The 25,971-nt window shown below is 35.2% G+C and overlaps 2 protein-coding genes across 2 annotated transcripts in view; one reads left to right on the top strand and one right to left on the bottom strand.

The window, feature by feature from the left end:
- The window catches only part of Ccdc80 (coiled-coil domain containing 80), a 30,182-nt gene extending 25,402 nt beyond the window's left edge, over positions 1-4,780 (top strand). Inside the window, exons 7-8 of the mRNA XM_010630131.2 lie at positions 1,102-1,182; positions 2,193-4,780. Of these exons, the coding sequence (XP_010628433.1) occupies positions 1,102-1,182; positions 2,193-2,539 (428 nt within the window). The 3' untranslated portion in view covers positions 2,540-4,780. The remainder of the gene's footprint in view (positions 1-1,101; positions 1,183-2,192) is intronic.
- Slc35a5 (solute carrier family 35 member A5) overlaps positions 1-25,971 on the bottom strand; it is a 43,800-nt gene that overhangs the window by 2,253 nt on the left and 15,576 nt on the right. The window contains 2 exon segments of the mRNA XM_033768089.1: positions 16,904-16,973; positions 18,483-19,263. Of these exon segments, the coding sequence (XP_033623980.1) occupies positions 16,908-16,973; positions 18,483-19,263 (847 nt within the window). The 3' untranslated portion in view covers positions 16,904-16,907.

Here is a 25,971-nt window from a genome sequence, read left to right as displayed (position 1 = left end):
TTGCTAGGGGTGGTGGCGCTGACCTGTAATCCCAGCACTCCGGAGGCTGAGGCAGGAGGATCTCTAGACCAGCCTGGGCTACGTAATGAGTTCCAGATTAGCCTGAACTACATAGTGAGACCCTGTCTCAACCCCCCCATAATAATAAAATAATAATAATAATAATAATAATAATAATAATAATAATACATAAAACAGCTGTCCCATGGCAGTTTTTAATCCCCCCAGATGACAAATACTATCAGAAACATTTTTATTTCCAGGCTATTGTACTGACTGGACTGAGGTCTTGTTTAAAACCATGAAATTTTTGTTGTAATTTTAAATTTATTTTTAAAAGCTAGACATTTAAAATTATAATAAGCACAACATTAGTTGAACAAAATGTTTGTGACATTTTCATAAATACATAAAACATGAAATCTTAATGTGATGACAGCCTCTTTGTCTTCCTATTTCTTTTTCCTGAATCCTTCATTTAATCCATCTTCAAAAGAATTTCAACAAGCTACTTAGTCATGACCTTCCCTCTTTTCCTGAAACTTTAGCTGAGGTAGTGAAAGCAAGCTCTGCTTGTCTGTGTTTTCCCTTTGGATCCTCTAAATAAATGATAAGAAAGTACCGGTTAAGCCAACAAATTATTGTGTAAGCAGCAGAAATAGTTCTTTAGCAGCTACCACAGCAATTTTTTCTGAGTTAAAGCTGTTAAAACTTCAGGCCTGACATCTTTCAGAACCCTTGTCAGTTTCTCAGCTGTTTTAATGTTCCAGTGGTGACTTCACCTTCATCTTTATCTTCGCCTTCGTCTTTGTCTTGTCTTCCTTTTTTTGGTCATTTAATAGTGAAAGTGACAGTTTAAGAACACATTCCTCTATCTCAATCTATCCCCCATCCCATTTTTGTTAGCCTTAAAATCTGCAGTTGGTCTTTTTCAAGGTGTTAAAAGTATTTTGTCTTTTCATGGAAAAATGTAAAGATAGATTATTCTACTTAGGTTATGTTCTCACATTTTTTTAAAGGAATTTTCAATTATCACTTGAAAGTAAAAGATGTCTTAAGAGTCCTTTCTTCTAACTCTGTGATTTTTTTTTTTCCTCTCAGGTTTGCGTCACATAACTATCCTAAAGCTTCTGGGCATCAGAGAGGAAGTTGGGGGAGTTTTAGAACTGTTCCCGATCAATGGTAAATATGTTGTTATTTTAAAACAGTATGAATTAGTGTTAATTTCAGTTGAAATTACATTAAGCAATGAGTACAAATCAAAGAGGAAGAAGGTCATTGACTACTTTTCTCACCATATGTGTGCCAGCAGGTGTGGATGTCAGATGTGTATAGGGTGGAGTGAAAGGACTGAACGTTTTTAATATAAAATCAGAGTAACAGTAAAAATATCTGTTCTCTCAACTAAAATAAGGCATTTTTTTGTCTGTAGAAGGATTTATGGTTTACAAAGCATTTTTTCCTATCTCATTTAGTTTTCATAATAGTTTTACCAGGCACATAAGTCATATTTCAATGATTCTCTTTCAACAGATAAGGAAATACAGTAAAAGGTTAAGCAAAGCTGAAATAAAATACCTGACTGAAGGTTTCAGAAACCAAATCCAGTTCTTTTTTCTTACACTCAGGTCTTTAAATGAGATGATGTGTTTAATGTACCGCACAGTGCCAAGCACAGATGAGTTCCTCAGAAAATACCAGTTCCTTTTCTCCTCTTTCTACTTGTTAGTTTCAATACATTCATCCAGATCTTAACATAACTGGTAGTTTTCACCTTTGACAATGAAATGAGCTTTTTGTTTGGAAGACAAGTGTCAAAGGGGAAACTGTAATTGCAAAGAAGTAACTAAGCTAATTGGAAATAAAGTTAGGAATATAAACAATTATCCTGTTACTGACGAATTTTAAAGTAGATATTTCCAGGGCTAAATTAAAGGACTGGTTTTATATTTTGTAACACTCCTACAAGAAATTTCATGTGCCTCTAAGTTTTACACTAATAATGTTGTAGAAGAGCAGGGACATTCAATTTCTAGTGAAAAACCCAAAATCAACAACAAAAACCCCACTGAACTTTAATTGGATTTTGAGGTAAAGAGAAGTTTCACAGGACCTCTCACTCTTAGTGATTTCTCTCACTTTTTAATGGACACTAACTTTAACCCACTAACACTTATTTCATTTTTATCTAGGGAGCTCTATTGTTGAGAGAGAAGACATACCAGCCCACTTGGTGAAAGATATACGTAACTATTTTCAAGTGAGCCCAGAGTACTTCTCCATGCTTCTGGTTGGAAAAGATGGAAATGTCAAATCCTGGTATCCTTCGCCAATGTGGTCCATGGTGATTGTGTATGATTTGATTGATTCGATGCAACTTCGGAGACAGGAAATGGCCATTCAGCAGTCACTGGGCATGCGCTGCCCGGAAGATGAGTATGCAGGCTATGGTTACCATAATTACCACCAAGGATACCAGGATGGCTACCAGGATGACTACCGTCATCATGAGAGTTACCACCATGGGTACCCTTACTGAACAGGAATATGTAAACTTAGGCCCAGACAGTTTCCCCTGCAGCTGCTAAAGCCACACGTGGCCAGCTGCACAGGGGAGTTCTTCCATACTTTCTACATTTCCTGCCTTTTTCTTTCAGAGTTCTTTCAAGACTAAATAAATAGAATTTTTTTGCCTATTCATGAGTTCTTATTGAAACTTTAAATCATAAAGACATTTGTTTTTCTAACTGGAAACAATCTGGTGCTAAACAGCAGTACTGAAAATGAATGTTATTTCCCTTTTCTTATAAGAGGGACATTATTTTGCATGTACAATTCTATAAGTATTTATAGATCTTTTTCATATTTTTGTATTAATTGGTAAGTGAATACAATGATCGCTAAAGAAAATGAAAGATCACAGCATGTATTCAGGAAACATCTTGACAATTTAGCATTTTTTGAAATGTCAGCCTAAAAATAGTTTAGATCTGCTCTGCAGGAGTTTCTTTCATGAAGCTTAATACTAAATGCCAGAAAAAGTACCAAACCTTGAATTGTAATAGCCACTTCCTTCCCTGCTTCTGTTTTGGCCAGTGTCTTTTTAGAGATAGATCGGGGGCTGGGAAATCTTCGCCAGACTCTGGCACTGTAGCCAGATGTGATCTTCCGGAGTTCTGGAAGGTTGCTATTGAATTCTGGGTATGACTCTCTAGACCCTTCACACTTGACCACTGTACTTAACTTACTAATGGGCCCATTACTGTATTGGTATCTTATTTTAAACAATACAATGAATGATATATTCAGGGGTTCTTTTATTTTCAAAGGCAAATGTTATCCAGTTAGAGTTGGTAAAAGTGCAGCTGGATTACAAAATGGTTAATTCTTGTCTTTGAGAAAGAATATTTGCGTTTATTCGTAGCTTACCAAAGTAAACTCTCTTCATCCCTTTCTCCCTCCTTTCCTTGCATCCTTTCTACTTTTTTCAATAATCTTTTAGTAAGTTATATTATTCAGTAATGTTTATGAGCTTGCCTCAGACAGGAATTTAACATCCGGATGACACCATCCTTTATCAATAATGGGGATATTTACTTTTTTGGCACTGGCCCAGTAACTAATTTTCCAAATCATCTTGGCATTGGTTGACTGATAAATGCATATATTAAGACACACTCAAGCCATATGTGAATATTTGCTCTTAGTTTATCTGTGCCTATTGCATGCATAAATCTATCTTTACATCATCTGAACTTTGTTATAAATGATAATAAAACTGGAATTTGTAACTCAATGAACATGAGAAATCACTTGTCCTACCTCTTATTCCCCATAAAGATCATTCATTCTTACTTGTTTTATAAGCAACTGAAGCGTGCAAAGTTCAAATAACTTTAGAACAGTTCTTTAATGTATAAATTATGCTTCCCTCTCACCCCGCTCCCATGAAGGATAGGCTGCCTCTTACCTCTTGGATAGTCTGTGCCATCTGCTTGAGATGCTGTTCTTAATGTTTTGCCAAGGTGAAGCACAACTAAAAATGTCAGTACAAATGGATTTTGTTACCATTCCTTCTGAAATTGTGCACGAACTTTAAGTAATGTTAGCTTTGGAGACACAGAGGAAAGACAGGGAGAGGGGAAGGAAAAGAGGAAAGGGGAGAGAGAGCTTTTGAAGGGGCCTAGACAAGATATATCCTTCCAGGCCATGACCCCAGCGTCCTACTTCTAACTAGGCCCGCCCCACCTCACAGTGTCATCAAATTACAAATCAAACGATTAACTCACAGATAGGGCCAGTGCCTTCATGACCCAATCACCTTGCCAATGTTCCACTCTAAACACTGCTGCATTGAGGACCAAGCCTTGAACATATCAGCCTTTCAGGGGACGTTGCAGATCCAAATGACAGCAGAACGATTTATAGTCCCTTACTGCCAGACTGGAGCTTCTATGGGGACTCAGGTTGCAAGGACTGTGAACATCTCGAATATTAGAGCCCCTCTAATATACTTATTTTTCAACACTATTTCCTAATTTCTGATATTCTAAAACTTGCAAACTGGGCAGCCCCTGAGCAGACTGTAGAGACCTTAAATAGTAGTACCTTCCTCTATAAAGCAAAAGAATGGTATCCTATTCCCCAATCCATGGACCACTGGAGCAGCATGAAGAATTTGGCTGATTTTAAATAGCGAAAGCTGATTCTGGATAAAATGTTCTTTGGTTTTTCTCTTTTCTAAGCATCCTTTCCTCTCTTCTGGCTCCTCCCTTTTCCCCCAAGTCCATTTCCCACTATCCATTCTGACTCTCAGATGGCTACCATTGATTAGCTGTACGAGACTGTGTATTAAATGTTTATATAAATTATATTAAGATATATTTTATATGTAACTTTACATATAATCTAAAATATTTTATATGTAATTTTTTGTATTTTACATATAAATCCAAAATAGAATGTTAAATGTAGATGCATAGTAAAAATATAAGTGTAAAATATTAAAAATTCTAATAGCCAGTTTCTAGTTATAAGGGAAGTATATGTGTTGCTTTCAAGATACTTCATTTTAACCTGACTTTTCACCAAAGCAAGTGGCTTAATCCAAAACAAGGTAACAGAAAGTAACACTCAAGTGCTATCACTTTCCTCACACACAGTAGAAGGTATTATCCCTATTTTTACAGATTGGCCCTTTAAGCAGGACTCAAGTCAATACAGAGGAAAAGCACACAGGCACTCAATTCCCTCACTGTACCATTTCTGTGTCTCTGCTTCCCTTCTATCTCCTTGAGGCAGTGTCTAGTCTTTTAGCATAAGCTCACAGATGACTTTCAGTGTCCAGGTAAAGAGAGATTGTTGAGGGAGATTCTACTTGCAATATTTTGTGGTAAATTTACAGACCTGATTGGAAAGTTAAGCTCTAAAATGAGTACAAAGGAACTTTAAGAACCTATACAAAAGGCATTCAAGTATTCAGGCTTAAAATATAGCTCAACTACAGAGGAAAAAATATATATATGTACACACACAAACAAATATACATTTATACTATGGGTATACACACATATATCATTCATTTTCTATATGTCTGTGTCTCTCTTTCCATTTATATCAATATATCTATTTATCTATCTAGATAGATAGATATGTCTTCTCAGTAAGGTTATAAGCCAAATACTCTTTCAGAAAACTAAGTTTCCTGCTGAGATGAATTAGCATTAAAAAGTTATGAAGAGGTCATGTGTATTAGATAAGGTTCACTAGAGGAATGGATTTAATATATATATTTATTTCATATTATGTATATACATACATCTATATATATGTGTGTGTATGTATGTATGTATATATAGTCACATAAAGGATTTACGAGATAGGTTTGCAAGATTGAAAGCAGAAAAGTACTGATGGCCTTTTGCCAGATCAGTGGTGGAATAATGCAAAATGATCTTCTGTGTATTGGAGGGCAGGAGGAGTCAAACAAAGGTTAAAGGTCACAGTGCAAGCCTATGACAGAAAACTGAAGCTTCTGCTTTGAAGGCTGAAGAGTTGCACTGGAAGCCTAAAGGAACTAGAGAGGAAGGTCCAAAGGCAATGGAGAAGACCAAAGCTCTTCCAGAAAAAAAAAAAAAAAAGGGGAGGACTACCTTTTCCTTTTTATTCTGTTCCGGCTATAAGCCTATTGGTTGGTATCACCCACATCTGGGATGGGTCTTCCCTCCTCACTTTGTGGCACACTTATCAATCATCCACAGACACACTTATAGCATTTATCTGCTAAACCATTTTTACTCAACCTGACATATCACAATTAATAAAAAAATCATGTCGTGAAAAATTATAATTCAGTTTACAAATTAAAAGGTAAATAAACTTCATTAAATAAAAGGTACATAATAAAAAATTTTTAAACACCCAAGTTTCACCAAATTTATGAAAACATCAATCCTGAGACACTATGCTGCAAGTACATTGCCAATTAAACATGCTTTATTACTTAAAAGTTTTGTTCATATTTATCTAATATTTATCTATTTCTACATGTTGATCATGTATTGCTCTTTAAAAGGAAAACTACAAATTAAATAAATTAAGCTATTCCTAAAACTTCTCATTTCAAGCCCAAATATTTTGAGTCATTTTTGGTGAATAGCAGATGTGTCAGGTCTTCCCACATAGAATTTCTGTGTCTTTGACAGAAATGATGATGCATTATGTCTTAGGAGAGATTCTAGGCTGTTTCCAGGATTTTGTTCCAAACTACTGACACTCATGCAGTAAAATCTAAAGCTGGCTTGTTCTTGATTGTACCAGGAAGCATCAATGGAAAATTTTGACAACAGTGAGGCTACTCTCTCCTTAAATGGTCTGTTGATCAAAATGTCAAGAAGCATCACTATGTAATTATGCCAAACAAGAGGTCTGCATATGCAGGAAGAGACAGCTTTACCACTACTGCCTCTAGGCTGCAGCTATTTTAATGTACCAACATTTAAAACTCCCAAATTTCAGAGATGATAAGGTAAAAACATAAACTTTCAAATAGATTAAATATACTGTAATAGATCTGGGTAAAAAAATACCACTCACTTGTAAGAAAAAGTGGTAGACAGGAGGAAACACACTGTTCACCTTCACTAAAAGGAATCAAAGATTATTTTTTAATTCCTTAAATTGATAAATTTATAATGTTTTAAATTTTCTTCTTAAAATGTAAAAATAGTCACTAGTAATAAAAGAGTAGAAATGTAATAAATTTCAAATATCTTAAGAATCTTTTAGATTGGTTCAAAATATTTAGTCAATACCAACTTTCTCAGAAGAAAGAACAAGACAAATGACAATTCAACCAAGGCATGCAGATAATATGTACTGATGCGCAAATTTTATCAATATTAACCTTACGACAATAGTAATGTCATTAATGTAATATATTTCATGTTTTGAAACATATAAATAATAGTATTAATAATATATGTACAGACAGAATTAAAAAGCATTAAATAAGAGAAATGGCGACTTTTCCATTAAGGGCATATGTAAGTCAGGTAAGCTGTAACTGGCATGTACCTTTCTGAATAACATAACACAAAAATGAATGACATACACTAAAAATTACCGGGTGTGATAGTGGACACCTGTTATCCCAGTTAATCGGGAGGCTGAGGCAGGAGGATTGCCAAGTTCCAGGCCAACCTGGGCAACTCAGTGAGCCTGTCTCAAAGTGGAAAGGGCTGTGGATGCAGCCCAGTGATAAGGCGCTGCTGAGTTCGATTCCTAACACAATAAATAAACAAATAAATAACTGTCAAAAATACAAAGGGAGACACTGTAATAAATACTGTACTAAGAGTGTACCTTTGTTTAAATGCCCATGAAACATGCATGAATGGTCATAAAGCAAATATTCAAAAATTTTACTAAAAAAGAATATAGACCTAATTTTCTAACCAAATGTGTGAAAACCATAAATTAACAAAGTATTTGTAAAAACCTCAATCACACTACCTTTGACTCAGAACAACCAGAAAACAATGATAATGACAACGTTATATTTCAAGTCACTGTAAACTGACCGAAGGTATATGTTCTCCAAGGGATGTTTATTCAGCTATTAACATATTCAGCAATAAATCAAAGAGGAAATAAATATTTTTCAACTAGGTAAGATGGAAAATGAACAAAAATCAAACCCAAGAAAAACTGAAATACAATAAATTTTAATTAAGTAAAAATTAACTAGGAGGTAATGACATTCATCATTGGAAATTTGCACCTTTATATAATCTATCTTGGTTCTCATTTTTTCCCTCACTTTCCTGTCCTCCCTTCAACCTAATGTACCAATAAAATGAATCAAATGAAAAATACATAAATTTAAAAAGAAATATATACATGCATATGCCCGTTAGTGTGTACATGCATGCAAATGTGTATTTATAATATATATATTCCTCACTCCTAACAAAAACTGAAGAAATTTAGCATCAAAACAATAAAATAATTGAGGAAATTATGTGTATGAGGAAATAAAAGTGGAGCAGATAAAATTTTAAAAAATTAACTTTCAGAAGAGAGGATTTTTGTGAAATGGTGAAATAGGAAGCACCAAGAATCGTCTCTTCACCTAGACAACTGCAGGGGCAGAATCTTTGTCTCACGTAACTATTCTGGAACCCTGGAATGCAGTGAAAGATTACAATTTCCAGGGGAAAGTCTGAACTGTAAACTGCTGTTTATTTTGGTCAACTTCTGCTCTTAGCACAGTAGCAAATTCCTACCCTAGACCCCTTTTACCTGTGGCAGGCAGATGTGCTCATATTCTTGGGGCAGACTGCACAGAGTTGGACCCAGGGTGAGCAAAAAGACCCTGTTCTTTAAATACTGAGGAGTTGTATTCTGATCACCAATGGTTGCTTCTGATCACAGAACAGATGGCAGCCAGTGTTATATTTTACTCCATTGTTTGCAAAGTCCTCCCTATGTGATGGTTACTTTTAGGACTAATGAATACCTAGAGAACTGGTAAAGCACTGTTTCTGTGTGTGCCTGTAAATGTTTTCCAAAGATTGTCATGTAAGTGGGTGAACTGAGTGAGGAGCATCTACTCTAGGCATGTGTGAAGGCCACTGTCCAATTAGCTGCAGGGGGTGCACAGAACAAAACAGGCAAAAGAAAGGTGATTTTCTCTTTCTCTGTTTTGAGGCCTGTTCTTCTGCCTGTAAATGTCAGAACTCCGGGCTCTCTGACCTTTGTATTCCAGAACTTACACCACTGGATTCTTAAATTCTAGCTTCTTAGGCTTTTGGTCTCAGACTGAGAGTTATACTCTCGGCCTCCATGGTTCTGAAGCCTTTGGACTTGTACTGAGCAATGCCATGAGTATCCCACATGCTGTTAACCCAGGATACTTAAGAGGTGACACTCTAGTAAATATAATCTCTCTGGTAGCTAAAAAGAAAATAACTCAAGAACATACGCAAAAGGAAATGAAAAGGAAAATTAAGTATTTTTATGATAAAAATCAACTAAATATAAAGGATGACAGTAATGCAAGAAATGGTGTAATAAAGCGATAAGGTATATAAAAAACAGCAAAAAGGACAAAAGGAAGTCTCTCCTATCAGGAATTAATTTATGTATAAATGGATTAAGCTCTCTGGGTTAGCCAGCTTTTCATAGTGTTCAATTAATTACCTGAATAAAACAAGTTGTGTCATGGCTTCAGTCCATGGTCAGCTCGCACAACTGCCTCATGCCGATGGCGAGGCAGAAACATCATGGCAGAAGCACATGGCACAAGAATGCTGCTTACCTCACAGCAGCCAGAAAGCACAGAGAGGGTAAGAGCCAGAGAGGAAGGGGCCAGGGGACAAACACAGTCACCAAATTCATTGCCCATGATTCACTTCAACCAGGCTCTTCCTCCTGAGTTTCTAATACTGCCCAGTAATGTCATCAGATTATGATCTCGTCAAGGAATCACTGCACTGCTGAAATTAGAGCCCTTGTGATCGAATGACCTTTCAAAACCCCACCTCTGAACACAAGGCCTTTGGGGGCATTTTAGACCTAAATCATAACACTTCTAATCAAAAGACAGTGACTGGTGCAACTAATTTTAAAAAATGCACAATCTAAACACTGTGTATGGTATCTTCAAGAGACTCATTTTGGAGTTAAGGATACAAAGTTAAAAATGAAAAGATAAAAAGGATATTTTATGTAAAACAGAAAACATCATATTCAGTGGTGAAGACCGAAAAATTTTCTTCTAAGATCAGAAATAAAACAAGGATGCTCATTTTCACTACTTCTATTCAATATAATTCTGAAATTTGTAGCCAGAATTAGGTTAGAAAAAGAAATAAAAGGCATCCAAATACCAAGAAGTTAAAATTACCTCTGCTTAAACAATACATCTTATTTGGAAAACTCTAACACCTCCCCTAATATAAAATATTAGAGCTAATAAGCAAATTAAACAACATAGTAAGATACAAAGTCACCACACAAAAATTACCTGCATTTCTATACTGAAAAATCACAAATCTAAAATGGAAATTATAAAAGCAAAAATAAAAGTCTTAGAAATTTTTGTAACCAATGCAGTAAAAAACTATAAATTGAAAACTACAACATATTTCTGAAATAAATTAAAGACATAAATAAGCTGAAAGACATCTCATACTCATGAATTGGACTTAATGTCAATTCTACCCAAAGCAATCTTCAGATTTAATGTCATTCTTATAAAATGACCGATGACTGACTTTTCTGCACACATTAAAATCCCACAATAAAACTCCCATGAACTGCCAAAGGGGCCCTGAATAGCCAAAGCAGTTCTGAGAAAAGAACAAGCTGGAGGACTCACACGTTCAGACTTCGAAATTTATTACCAAATTATAGCAATCAAAAGAGTGTGGCACTAGTGTAATGGCAGGCATACAGATCACTAGAATGAAGTAGAAGATTTAAAATTAAACCTCATGTATTTGGCCAAATGATTTTCAATTGTTGAAGGGCAATATTTTCAACAAATGGTGCTGGGAAAATTGGATTTCACATGCAAAAGAATGAGACTAGACTTCTACCTAACACGACATATAAAAGATAACTCAGAATGGATCCATAACTTAAATGCAAGACCTGAAACTATAAACATCTTAGAGTTGTCAATAATTTCTCTACCAAAAGTACAGGCAAATAAAGAAAAAAAAAGATAAAACTGACTTCATAAAAGATATTTGAACACTGTGTGTCAATAGATATTGTACATTAAAATATATTGCCAAAGAGTAAAAAGGCAATTCACAGATTGGAAGAAAATATTTGCAAACTGTATACCTGAGAAGGGATTACTATCCACAATGTATAGAGACTTCCCAATACTCAATAGCAATTACAAAACAATCTCATTCAAAAAACGGAAAGAGGGGCCAGAGATTTAGCTCAATGGTTCAGCTGCCTGCCTGGCAAGCGCAAGATCCCAAGTTCAATCCTCAGTACCAAAAAAAAAAAAAAGGAAAGAAATTAAACTGTAAGGAAAAATTATCTCATACTCACTGAGGGGACAACTATCAAAGCAAAACAAAACAAACAAGTGTCAGTAAGGTCGTAAAGCCTTGTATACTGTGTGGGAATTAAAATGGTATACCTCATGTGGAAAATGTGGCAGTTCCTCAAAGTATCAAAAATAGAATTATCATATGATGTAGCAATTCTAAGTATAAACTAGAAAGAATTGAAAGCAGAGTCTTAAAGAGATATTTGTGAACTCATGTTCATAGCTGCATTACAATAGCTAAACCACAGAAGCAACCCAAGTGTCCATCAATGGATGAATGGATAAAGAACATGCCGTCTGTACAGACATAAAGATTATTATACAGCCTTAAGAAACAAGAAAAATCTTATATGCTACAATATGGAAAAGCCTTGAGAACATTAAATTGAGTTAAATAAGCCAGTTATAAAAGACAAATACTGTATGATTCTAATTAAATGAAGTACTAAAGAGTAATCAAAATCAGAGAGAAACGAAGACTAGTGGTTGGCAGGGGCTGAGGAGAAAGGAAAATAAAGAGCTATTGTTTAATGGACACAAAGTCCTAATCTTGCAAAAAGAAAAGTTCTATAGTTGGATGGTGACTATACAAAATGAATAATGTACTTAGCACTTCTGAACTATACACTTAAAAGTGGTTAAGAGTCTAATTTTTAATGTATTTTGTCACAGTCAAAATATGTAAAACAATTAACTAGAAGTAGCTAACCTATTTTTTCTTAAAAATAGAGAAACTATTCATATGAAAAATTAAGAACAAGAAAGAAAACAAAATTACAGTAACAGGAAATTAAAAGAATTAAGGGATGACTTAAAAATTCCTATGGAAATAATTTTAAAAATATGATTAATTTCATAAAATACAAATGATTAAGAGTGAAATAAGAAGAGGAAGAGCAAGAGAAGGTTATGGGAAGGAAAAAATACTCAAAAAAAAAAAAAGCAAGTTTAGGCAATTTTACTACCGAACTCATTGAGAGTCTGAGGGAACATGTAAAGCTAATATTTAAAAATTTTCCCAAGGCAACAAAGCCAGTGGGAATTGGCAGGTGACCCAGGCCAAAACCATGTGGGTCTGTTAGAGACATGGGATGGTAAGTCACTGCAGGCTTCAATTTATTACCAGCAATATCAGCAGGTTTCAGTAATCTTGGCAGACACAGGATGCTACTTGAAGCAACTAAAACAGCAAGCAAGGACAGCAGCGATAGTAAGAGGTCTGCCACAAATCAATCTGACCAAAATACCACTTGGTTATTAAATTCATGTTTGCATTTAAAACTTACCAGTTTTATAGCTGTATGTTTTACTTTGTAAATTTGTCTTAGATTTTCATACAGAAAGTATAGGCAAAGAAGTTTATCTTTCATATTATGTTTGTATGCATTTAAGTTATAGTACAACAGTGAGACAGGCCTGGTAGTGCACACCTATAACCGCAGCATTTGGGAGGCCAAGGCCAGCCTGGGTTACACAGCAAGATGCTGTCTCAACAAAACAAAACAAGCAAACAACAAATAAACAAAAACATCCCCACTCAAGTGAAGTAGGATAAAGGTCCATATAGAGCTTTGTGAGAATTTTTTTTCTGCTGAAGAAGAAATATTGATCATTTCATTTAATTTTTATTTTTTTTGGTTGAGACAGGGTCTCACTATGCAGTGAGACTGACCTGGAACTCACTATGTTGCTCAGGCTGGTCTCAAACTCACAGTGATCCTCCTGCCTCAGCCTCCCCAGTGCTGGGATTACAGGCGTGAGCCACCACACCGGGCCTGATAATTTAATTTTAGAAACTGTGCTCTAGGGTGTAGAATGGGAAAATCACTCTCTTTCCATCCTCCTCCAACTATTCTAAAGAAAATTCTTTGAGGGGGAGGGGGCTGCACTGAGACAGAGTCTTGCCACTAAGAGTTCAGATCAGCCTGGAACTCACTGTAGCCCAAGCTGGCCTGGAACTAGTGGGGATCCTTCCTTCAGCCTCCCTGAGTACTGGGATTATAAGAATGCACCACTACACATGGTGGAAATTCTTATTTAGAAACTCCAAAGTTCTCTGAACTTTTCTACAACCTGATAGCCCCATAAATTAGGTAAGTAAGTATAGGGTATTGAGCAAAGAGTGTAAAACACTGAATTTACATTATAAGGAGAGCCTTACAGAGTAAGAATTTAAAGTTTTCTGCTTCTTCTCCCCATTGGAATATCAGAGTTCATGAATACAATCAGGACACAGGTAAAAGGGAAAGGAGCCAAAGAGGACGAGGACAACTGCTTCACTCAGTCTGTTGGGCTTGTAGAGTGAAAGGACTTCCTGCAATACTGAGATTTACAATCTGAAATTGAGTCCACCTCATAAATGACAAGGGTTTTCCACACAGGGATTTAGAGACAGGAAAAAAAAAAAAAAGCTTTAGTTATTACCCATGTAGAGTAACTCTGCTCTCAGTGTCTGTCCCCTCTGTAAGTAGATCTTGAAAGTCTATGGAGCAGGGTGAACTAGCCAGGGATTTGGGATCTTGGTCTAAGCTACTTTTTCTCTATAACCAATAGCTACATTCCTGCCACCCACCCAACCAGGCACATTCCTGCATACGAGATTAATCTACACCAGTGACTGAGCTGGACTAGGTCATCCTCTGTAGGTCATACTTGCAACCAAAGGGTATTCAGTAACTGTGGAGTAGAATCAGTATGTTAGTTATAGGTCATAACTGCTTAGATGAAAATCTAAAAAATAGAAAGGGGCTTTAAAAATCACTTAGTTCAATGTCCATACCAATGAAGAAGGAATCTTGTCTAAAACAACCTGATGATACAACCTAAAAACCTCAGTGAAAATTTACTGCTACTCTCTACTCTTCAGGAAGACCTTTCTACTGCTGAAAAGTATGTTTAGTGAAAGAAATTTTTTGAAATGTAAAATAAGAATAATCTATGACTTTCAATGCAGTTTACTCCTCCAGAATACAAAAGATGTCTTCTCCATGACAACTGTTCTTTCCATGTCATACCATCTCTTGATCCCAAGAGCACTTAGGATATGGTTTCTAGACCTTGCACTTTCAAATTACCCTCCTTCTTAAAACAATGATGCCATGAAGTACTCCAGGACATCCACTTCAGAACCTCATATTTTAGTTCCAGCTTTTTTTTTTTTTTTTTGGTACCAGGAATCAAACTCTGGACCTTACACTTGCAAGACAGGCAGTGGCACCACTGAGATACATCTCCAGACCAGTTTCAGCTTTATTTCTGTCCCTTTCTCTCACTAAGTGGTGAGTTACTGTAAGTAAACCTTACTTTGGGCAACAAATGTTTTCCAAAAAGGAAAGGTGGAAAAAAAAAGTAATCATAAATAAGAAAAATCAATTTCCATACACTACTGAAATCTATAATTTAATGCATTCTTTAGTCAATACTTCTGTAGGAGTATTTTTGTAATTTTACATGTTCTGTAAGATGTTTTTGTATGCCATTTTTTCTAAAAGAGATCTTATACTTTATCTTCTTGACCTTAAAAAGAATTGCTTTAATAGATATAATCTTACTGCTTCATATAAATGGTAAAATACCTATGACAAGGCAAACAGGTTGCTGTTCTTAGATGTTAAGACTGATTTGCTGGGTGTGTTGGTACACAACTATGATCCCAGCAGTAAGAAAGGTGGAGGATCGTAAATTTCAGCTCAGCCTGGGAAACTTAGCAAGACACTGTCTCAAAAAAAAAAAAAAAAAAAAAACAAAAAAAAAAAAAAAAAAAAAAAAAAAAAAAAGGCTGAGGATGTGGGCTCAATCCCCAGCGTTTAAAATAGCAAAGTAAATAAATAGACTGATTTCAAAGAGAAAATTTTAAGTTGTTTTATTGCCACATTCCATGTTTCACCTGATATGACAGATACGTTTAATAATCATTTTAATTATAAATTTCTACCAATACTCGAGTCATAGTATTCTATACACCACAGGTAAATTATATAACATTATATATTCTATTCTATTCTATGTTATCACAGGTGTATTATATAACATTATTACCTGCATAAGAATTAGAGGAAAAAAGAGAACATGCATGTAGGCTGCATGAACCCTTATAACTATCACAGCACAGGACTTAGTAAACATAATAGGCTCATCAGCTGAAGCCTGCTCTTCTATCACTATCCAGCATTATTTTCTCATTTGTAAATGATCTGTCACCTGACTGTGCTACTCCACAGTCTTCGGTTGCATGCAAAAATACCTTGAAAAATACTATGGACTTGTAAGTATTAACTATTAATTTAAAGGACTTATTGACTATTGACCTTTGTACTATTAAGTACTACTATTCATATAAAAGTCAACATTTGTTTGCACAAGGATCCTTTTAAAAGTAACTCTTAGTCTTACTAACAATCTCATACAATTGTGAAACCTGTATTCTGACTTTGGGAACAGTATATAATTAAGATATATAACAGTCACTAGCTTTAACTAATAAGTAATCAAATAAAGTGCCTTGTTATTATTTTCCCAAAATATAATAATCCAGTATTTTGTGACATACAAACTAAAGAAGAAAAAAAACCTCACAATGGCTAAAGTGATTTAAAATACAAGTGGCAACTCTGGCCATTTTCATCTACACGAAGCTTATTTGTATATAATCAAAAGATAATTAGTAAACATAAAATTCTCTATGAATTCTTAAATTTTGTTTCTGAAAAATTGCCTCTTACACAAAATATTTTGCAGAAACTATGTTACCCTAAATCTATGGCATAGTCAGACATTCTGGTCTTTCAGTCAAAATTTTTAGATAGTTTTATTGCCCTATAATTGCAAAATGATGACCTTTAGGGCCTTAACATTTGATGAACAACTTAGATAATATTCATAATTGATAAAAAGGGAAAATTGTAGCATGCAGCCCAGAACCATATAATTATGAATGTCTTGCTAATGAATCTCTACCTGTATAATTACAAGGCCTAACTACATGATTTCTGCAAGTCTTTTGAAACCAATGAGGACAAGAAAAATAATGTGCAAATTATCTTGTTGACTTCTCAAGTACTGGGCTATTAATAGTCTCTATGTTATTATCTCTGTGTTGATTCCTTAGAACTCTGTCACCCTTTGTATTCTCTAAACCTTGAATGTAATCATTTAGGTCAGATATATGTAGAATATCATGCTTTAGAGCATCCTTAGTTTATCAGTGTGAAAATATAAATATTAGAAATATTGTTTGTGAAAGTATTATGCTTTAGAACATCCTTGATTTAGCAAAGGGAAAAGATAAATATGATAAGCGTTGATGAGAGCTGCCGACTATTTTGGTACCGATTTAAAAAGTGTCTTCATCTGACTCATCACTCTTGGGTTTGGTAAGTCTTTCCAGTTCCTCTCCATCCTAAAAGAAAACATATGAAATAAGTAATTAATTTTAAAAATTAGAAAAGTCACACTTTAACTGTTAACTAAGGGACAGGCTTATGAAAATGTATAAAACGTGTTCATTAAATCATGGGTTTCATTTCATTAAACTGTAAATAATCTAGTAAAATTAAATAAATACTTGGTAAGCTAATTTTAGAAGTATAATAGCATGATTAAAAAAATGAAATATAATACAGTCTTTGTCCAAAGCTAACATGAGCCAAGTAAACAGCACCATCTGCTGTTCTTGAGGGAAAATGATTACAGGCTGGAGAAATGAATGTAAGCTAGGCCTGCCTACATAAACTGACTTTATTTTGCTTAAAAATTGGAGCAATTTTCAGCCCATCAGAAAAGAATAGAGAAATTGTGAATATACACTATGGCTGAGATCCAGGTGTTTGACATATAAGCTCCTGACCTTTTCACCGTAAAACTGGCTAAGCCCTGACACTTAGGGAAAGTTTGCCATGAACTAAAGCAGCAGATTTTACCAAAGAGTGAAATAGGTTCATCTTGTGAAATTGTTCATATTTTGTGGACTCATGAAAATTGTAACTCTAATGCCATAAAGAAAAGTTTAATCCACTTTTCATTTAAACATATTTAACTCCTTCAGTGAATCTCCAAGAGATATTTTATTCTACTTTAGAGTTTCTTTAGATTGAATTCAGGCCCTTCACAGCTCTGAGATATAACCCCAGCATTTTTTTTTTTTTTTTTTTTTAAGACAGGGTCTTGCCAAGTTGCCCAGGCAAGTCTTAACTTTTAATCCTCCCACCTGAGCTTTTCAGAGTGCTGGGATACAGACATATACCTCTACGCTCAGCTATCAAGACATTTTTAATTTACTTACATGATTGAAAGACAGTTCTTAAACACCGTAGACAACTGATATACTTTCAGATTAACTGCATGAACCTTTATTCTAGAAAATACCTTTTTCCTGCTTATAAAACTACCTTCTTAGTGAAATAAATAAACCCTGCCCTTCTGCCGAACTGTGGTTTATAAATAACTACGGGGAGAATTCAGGAGCCAGGTTTTCCATTTAAAAAGACTTACCACTGTGAAATATCAACTTCTTTTACAAATGAGACAATTTTCCAACTATTGTGCAGTGGAAAAATCAGGGGACTAGTCAAATATCATGAGTCCAATATCAGTTCTTTCACTTAGTACCTATGAGCTATCCCAATTCTTTAGTCACAAAATTTGGGGGACTGACAAAATAATGAAGAGTCATCTTCTAGGTCTGTGATTCTGTAATAGTCTATAATACAATTAATACATAAAATTCTTGAGAGGCTGTGACTTAAAACTTTTTTCTACCCTGACAGCATTTATCACATCCACTGAGTATCTTTTGATTGATTTTTAAAAGCCACAAAGATCTAGCAGTCTTTGATAAATCAATGCTCATCTTTTATTCCTTGCTTGGAATTTGGGAATAACAAACTTCTCACAATTCTCACAAACGTACCCCACTTGAACGCTCCCAGAGACTTCCGCTTAGATCTCGGATCCGTTCTTGCCTAGGTGCACATTCCAGACTCTGAGGTTTGCTGGCATTATAAATAAATATGGCGAGAAGGACTGAAGGGGCTTCCAAGAAAAACTCCAAGGAGGGCCTGAAGTCAAAGATGAAGACAGACACTGCAGTGATGATGACAGTGGTAACCTGGGCCATTAAGACATGGAACATGTTATCCAGGAACTTCAGAATGAAAGCCACTGAAAGGCCCTGAAATGCAGTTACAAAAATAAGGGCTACTGAAAACACATTGTGACCATAAAAAAATCCACAGTTCTTAATCTGATCACGGTTACTGTTCTGAAGACCCAGTGTCAGCCCATTAAAAAGAATGCCAAAGAAATAGAGCTTGCTGTTCTGTATGAAGATGCTTTCGGTGAGATGGTTTCCTTCCTTCAGTATCTTTTCATTATAGATATTGGCCATTGAAGAAATAAAGCACTGTACTATAATCAGTATATGGCCCAAGCCAAGACGAATGTGACTGAAAACTCTGGCTGTGGTATTATTCCATTTAGCTTCAGGGAAAGTCCACTCCTTCACTGTGCAATTTTTTCCAGGACATTCACTTCTGAAATGAAGGCAGGAATTGGATGGGCTAAAGAAGGCATCATGATGAAATCCATGTCCTGCCAGGTTATGCTGTGAAGTTTTAGTCCCAGTAGTTAGGGCCACAATAGAAAAAAATAGAATCAGAAGGGAAGACCACTGTATCCAGTTTAGACGCCGCCTGCCCAAAGACAAAATACAAGATTTTACTACTCTTTTTACTACTACTCAACTCACTCTACTGAAAATTCCAAACTTTGAGTATTTGGTAGAATAAACCACACCCAGTTTTTTCTAGCCTTCCGCATAATTCAAGTTCACAGGAAGCTTGTTGGTGGTAACTTTATGTCCCAAACATGCCATTTTATTTATTTTTATAACTATACTTTATACTTCTCTCTGTAGGTTTCCTTTTAACCTGCAGATTTAAATTTCTTGTGTATTTCTAGAGCTATCTTGGACCTACTGGTATAATTATTTATTGTGCTACTATGAGAGTTGTAGCAGTGATTCTCAGGCTGGTTTCTAAGAACAAGAAAGAATGGAGATGAGCATGAGAAATATTCTATATAGTTTAATTTCCTCCTATAGAAAAAAAAGCAAAGCTTCACAGGTTTGCCCTACAAATTTTTGAGAAAGCTAGCTCCTGGAGCTGGGCGTGGTGGTGCATGCCTGTAACTCCAGCACTCGGGAGGTTGAGGCAGAAGGATCGCTGTGAGATCAGCCTGGGCTACAAGTCAGTCTCAACTACATAGTGAGACCCTGTCTTGAATCCCCCCTCCCCCCAAAAAGAAAGCTAGCTCCTGGATCAAAGGCCCAATCATAAAGCAAACTGCTTATACAGCAAACTGCTGACTGATAAGGCAAGGAAAAATGGTATTTTGGATAGATTTTCAGTTTTTAATGCTCTAACAGTAGTTTATGTATTTACTTATTTTGCTTAACAATACAGTTGTGAGATACAGAGGATATACATTATTCCATTGTGGGGAACACATAGAAACTAAGCAATACACTCCTAGGTAAGCAATGGATTACAGAGGCAGACAAAGAAGTAAGAGTTTCTAGAACTAAAGATAATGCCAGAATAACATACCAGACTTTATGGGACACAGTGAAAGCAGTCCTAAAAGGGAATAGCTGTGAATGCCCATATCATGAAAACAAAGCAAGGTCAAATAACCTAATGATACACCTCAAGGTCCTAAAAACACAAGAACTGTCCAAACCCAAAGCTAGTACAAGGAAAGAAATTATAAAGATCAGAACAGAAATCAATGAAATTGAGACCAAAACAAACAAGCAAACAAACACAAAACCAAAGAATTAATGAAGAGTTGATTCTTCTATAGGAATAAAAAACAAAGCCTTAGCCAACCTAACAAAAAAACCAAAGACCCAATTAGAAATGAAAAAGGTAAAATCACAACAGTCACAGCTGAAATAAAGAACGTCATTAACAGCACTTTGCTGGGCCAGGGATTTAGCTCAGTGATTCCACCACTTACCTTGCAAGCACAAGGTCCAGAGCTTGATCCCCACTACAAAAACAACAATGCCACCACCACCACCAAAACAAAACAAAAAAACCCGCAGCTATTTTGCAAACCTGTACACCAATAATTTGAAGAATTCAGAAGAAATAGACACATTCCCAGATATATATGAATTACCAAAACTGAACTAAGATTTTAAAAAACTTGAATAATCTAATAGCAGGCAATTGAAGTGGTAATAAGTAAGCTACCAAGTGAGAAAAGCTCAGGCCCAGATGGGATCACTGCACATACACATATCAATGTAATAAATCACATAAAAAGGACAAAAATCACATAATCATCCCCATAGACACAGAAAGTCTGACAAAATCTAACATGATTTCATGATAAAAATACTGAAGAAAATAGGTACAGAAGGACTTTACCTCAGTCTGATAAAATCCATATATGATAAAATGACTGCTCACATCATATTACATGGGGAAAAACTGCTTTTGCTCTAAAATCAGGAACAAGACAAGAATTTCCACTATCGCCAGTCCTGTTCAACATAGTACTCAAAACATTAGCAAGAGCAATTAGGCAAGAAAAACATATAAAGGAGGTATGTAGAGGAAAGGAAGAAGTCAAATTATCCTTATTTTCAGATAGCATGATTCTCTACATAGAAGACTACCCCCCCAAAAAAAATCCACAGTATTGTTCAGAATTAAAAACCAAACTCAGGAATACAGCAGGTTACAAAATCATACACAAAAACCAAAAGTATTTCTGTATGGTTAACAATGAACCCACTGAGAAATAAAAAGGAAAAACACATTCACAAGAGCAACAAGAGTAATTAAATACTTTGGAATTAACCTAACCAAGGAAGTGAAAGACCTCTACAATGAAAACTAAGTATTCTGAAACAAGGAAATCGAAGAGAATTGAGAAAATTAAAAAAAAAAAATCCCTTGTTCCTGGATAGGCAGAACCAATATAGTACCAATGATCATACTTCCAACACTGATATATAGATTTAACACAATTCCAAAAAAAGTTCCAACAACATTCTTCACAGAACTAGAGAAAATAATCCTCAAATTCATATGGAACCAGATGAGACTCAGAACAAAAACAATTCTGGGTTAAAGAAAGAAAAGTGGGAGACATCACAATCCCAGACCTAATGTTACACATATTACAAAACTACTATCACAAAAACAGACACGAGGATCAATAGAAAAGAACAGAGGATGCACGAAAAATTCCAACCACGTTTGGTCTTTTGACAAAGGGACCAAAATCAAACACTGGAAGAAAAAAGCCTCGTTAATAAATGGTGTTGGGAAAATAGGCTATCCACATGCAGAAGATTGAATCTAGACACACGTGTCACCATGAACTAAACTAAATGTTAAAACAGAAACAACCTGCTGGAAGACAAAATAGATAAAACTCTTGAAATCATTGCTGTAGTTAAGGACTTTCTGCACAGAACATCAGTTGCACAGAAATAGTACCAAGAATCAACAAATGGAATTTTTATCAAATCAAAAAGCTTCTGCACAGCAAAACAAAAAACAAAAAAACCCCAAAACAAAAAAAAACAAAAACAACAACAAAAGTCAAAAAAACAATCTACAGAATGGGAAGAAAATTTTGCTAGCCCTTCCTCAGACATAGGAATATATATCTATAATATATAAAGAAATAACAGAATTAGACCCATCCCAAAATAAAAGACCCAATCAAAAAATGGGCAAGTAAATATGAATAGACACTTCATGGGAGAAATGCAAATGACCAATAAATACATGAAGGAACGCTATTGATGTTGACATCAATAGCCATTGAGAAATGCAAATTAAAACAACACTGAGATTCTACTTTACTCCAGAAAGAATGGCCATCATCAATAAATCAAATAATAGCAAATGCTGGAGAACATGAGAAAATGGAACCCTTTTACATTGTTGGTAGTAATTAATGGAAATCTGTGTAGTGATTACTCAAAAAATTGAAACTAGAAATTCTATTTGACCCAGCTGTACCCCTTCTAGGTATCTTTCCAAAGGTATTACAGATATAATATTATAGGGATATATGCATATCCCTGGTTATAGCAGCACAATTCAGAACAGCTAAATTTTGGAAGTTGTCTGTCCATCAACACTAGATAAAGAAAATGTGGCATTTACACACAATGGAGTACTACTCTGCAATATAGAAAGAAAAACTGGAGTCATTTGTAGGAAAATGGATGCATTTTGAAACCACAATGTTAAATAAAATAATATTAACACAAGCTTAAATATCATATGGTTTCTCTTACATGAGAAACTAAAAGTATAAATACCTATAAAGAGAAGACTAAAAGACAATAGGAAGAAGGGAGACAGATCTTTCTCAAAAGGGAAAGGGATCAAATGATAAAAGGAAAGGGAGAAAGGGATGAAAAGGAATTAAGATATAGTATCTATATGTATTAACCCCTCACAAGGAATGTAAACACTATGTAGCACTAACATGTACTAATAAAAAAAAAGCACTGTCATAAAAGACAGTATTAGATTTACTAGTACATTATTTTAGCTTTATAATTCAGAGACAAGAGTTTTGAATAAGTTAAACTTAGAAACTCTAGAAACAAAGTACATAATTATAAAAATAATAAAAATGGAGTGTTTGCTCTTCAGTATAATTTTCAAAGATTCATAGCAGATGTTAATAAAACAAGCACATTTACGAAAAATTTTGAACTTCATAACATATAGATGTTTATTATTAAAACTGGCAAAATATAACTCACAATTAGTAAAAGCAAAACTAAACAATTAAAATTTATAGTATATGAAGGTTTTCATTTAGTTATACTAAGAATTAAGTTTTTAAATAATTCATTAAATGTTTAAAACTTAACTGAATTTATTATAGTACACAGCTGAAACTGTTAACCAATTTTAACTAAGGTAATATATACATCACATTTCCACTTTGGTAAACTAAGTTTTAATTTAATGTAATTTTGCAGTAACACTTGAATATTATATAATATCTTAGGTAATATACTATATATACTTATAAACTATCATTTCATAGAAAGAACTGAGTATATTTTAAGAGTTTTATTTCTTTATTAAATAATTGTGTTGAAACCAACTTTGTCTCTTCATGGATGTGCATCTCTAATTTTGTAATAGGAGTCAACATGAAAATATTATTTCTTACATACATTTCTTTGTAGTCAATTTTTATCCTATAAAGTAACTTTCATGTTGATTTGAAAGGGTTCAAAATATTTTTGGAATAGCACTCTTTAACTTGCTAGTTACAGAATTATTTTTACAATTCACAACTAAAATGAACATGCTGCATAAAGCAAATTCCAATGTACTCTTAATATTTAAAGACAGAGCTGTCCAAAGGCCCAAATAGTACCCATACCATCACCAGAACATGACTGCCTTGAAATTTACTCTGCCAAATTAATTAGTCTGCTACTCTTAATCTCAGGCACCCCCAAAGCCTCAAACCAGGAGCCAAATATAGATTAGTTACCTTCCAGAGCATGGCCAAGAACCCAACTGCCAATGAAGTCCCTGTTCCTCTCTGAAACTTCCTAAGCCTGGTCTTCTCCATCTGCTTTTTTAAATCAGCATCTGAGCTCTATTTAGTGTCTCCCATGAAGCTCTACGTATAGCATTCTGGGACTGCTTCTCCAATTAGTGTCTGCTAAATTTACCATATCCCTCCTGCAAATCAGTTCCCAAGGCTTCTGAACCACACGGTCAGGTAGTGGCACAGCAATGACAACACTTCTGATACCAAAATCTGTCTTAATTACTTTCTTCATTGCTCAGATACAATACCTGACACTCACAAATTAAAGGAGGCAAGGTTTATTTTGGCTCCATTTGTAGACATTTCAGTACATAGCTGGCTTGCTCCAAGTCAGGGTGGCAGGGCAGAGGGGGCATGGCAGAGGAGGCCTGCTTATGGCATGGCAGTCAGGAAGCAAAGGGAGATCAAGGGAGAAGGGACGGAGATACACCCTTCCAGGCCATGCCCCCAAGTGATTCACCTCCTTCCACCAAACTTTATCTCTAACATCACATTTAGCTATAAACTCATTCGTGAACTAATCCACTGTTGAGTATCATGCCCCCAAGATTCAATTACTTCCCAAAAGCCCCACCTGTGAGCCCATGAGGCTTTGGGCAGACATCTAGATATAAACTATAATAACCCGCTTCACAGCACACTGAGGAATAAGGAATTAAAAGAGATAATACATAATTAAAAACTACAACAAATATAATAACAGGTCAATTTTATTTTTAACCACTATTATTGAGTAACAAATTAAACTGGGATAAGTACCTAGATCTTTGTATCATAGTCTTTCTGCCTTTATGTTATATTCCTTCTAAAAGTTGCAGTACAGCCTATTTGCTGAAAAACATTTATAACTAGTCAGTGGTCCTCTTGAAGCCAGTAAAGATCGGATGGCAGGGTTTCTAAAGTTTAAAAATATATTAACCCTATTAATTTTGATTAGAATTCTCATATAAATTGTCTGCCAGTTAGAGCTTAAAGCATGTTTTTATCTCAGGTAATTTAATAAAGAATTTGGCATAACATCATTTTCAAACTCCAAAATAGGAATTAAGTATCTTAGGAAACTCTTGGTTCCTATTAGTGTACAGATACCATAGATAAACAGTTCATGAATTTTGTGTTGAAAGTCTAACCCTAAAAATTAAAATAACAATTATAACAGCCAATAAATTATCTTATTTTTGGTTTTCTCAGGACATTTCATATATCTGATCCCAGAGGATTTAGACAGGCTAGTTCTGGAGCTGCTCTTTAGGTGGGTTAAATAATGTATGCAATACACAAAGCCAATTAGGATCAAAATCCTGGCCTTGGGATTCTGAAGTTCAGTGCTTTGTAAAAACAGGCTATGCCATTTTAAAGAATGATATATGTGGCTGAGAGGAGGCCCACTGAGCCATCTGACTATGTTGTGTGATGCTCTGGACTGCATCCACACCTTGGACTGCACAGCAATCAGGATCCAGGAGAGGCACCAGGGGCCATAAAGGTCACTGTTACGAGTTCGAGAAGGTAGAGGAGCAGTGAGCAGCAGAGAAAGAATCTCTCTGAGACTTGTAGATGAAACCTGAAGCCCAGCGGAGGAATGAAGTTGGTAGACCACAGCAGTTGGCGAGTTGGTAGCTTCAGCACCTTTTACAGGAAACTGGACTCACTTTAGGGGAAAGGCACCTCCAACCTGCAGGAGAATCTTTCAGAGTTAAAACCTGCAGGAGGTCAGGGAGTTCAACTAGGACCTTGCAGTCAGAAACCAGCCTGAATCTCAGTGGAATGTGGCTGGCTCACTG

This window comes from Fukomys damarensis, unplaced genomic scaffold (assembly GCF_012274545.1).
Source record: "Fukomys damarensis isolate Sample0158 unplaced genomic scaffold, DMR_v1.0_HiC HiC_scaffold_24, whole genome shotgun sequence".
In the NCBI taxonomy this organism is placed as follows: Eukaryota; Metazoa; Chordata; class Mammalia; order Rodentia; family Bathyergidae; genus Fukomys; species Fukomys damarensis.
Note: the sequence above shows the minus strand (reverse complement) of the source record. Positions and strands in the feature narration are given on the sequence as shown.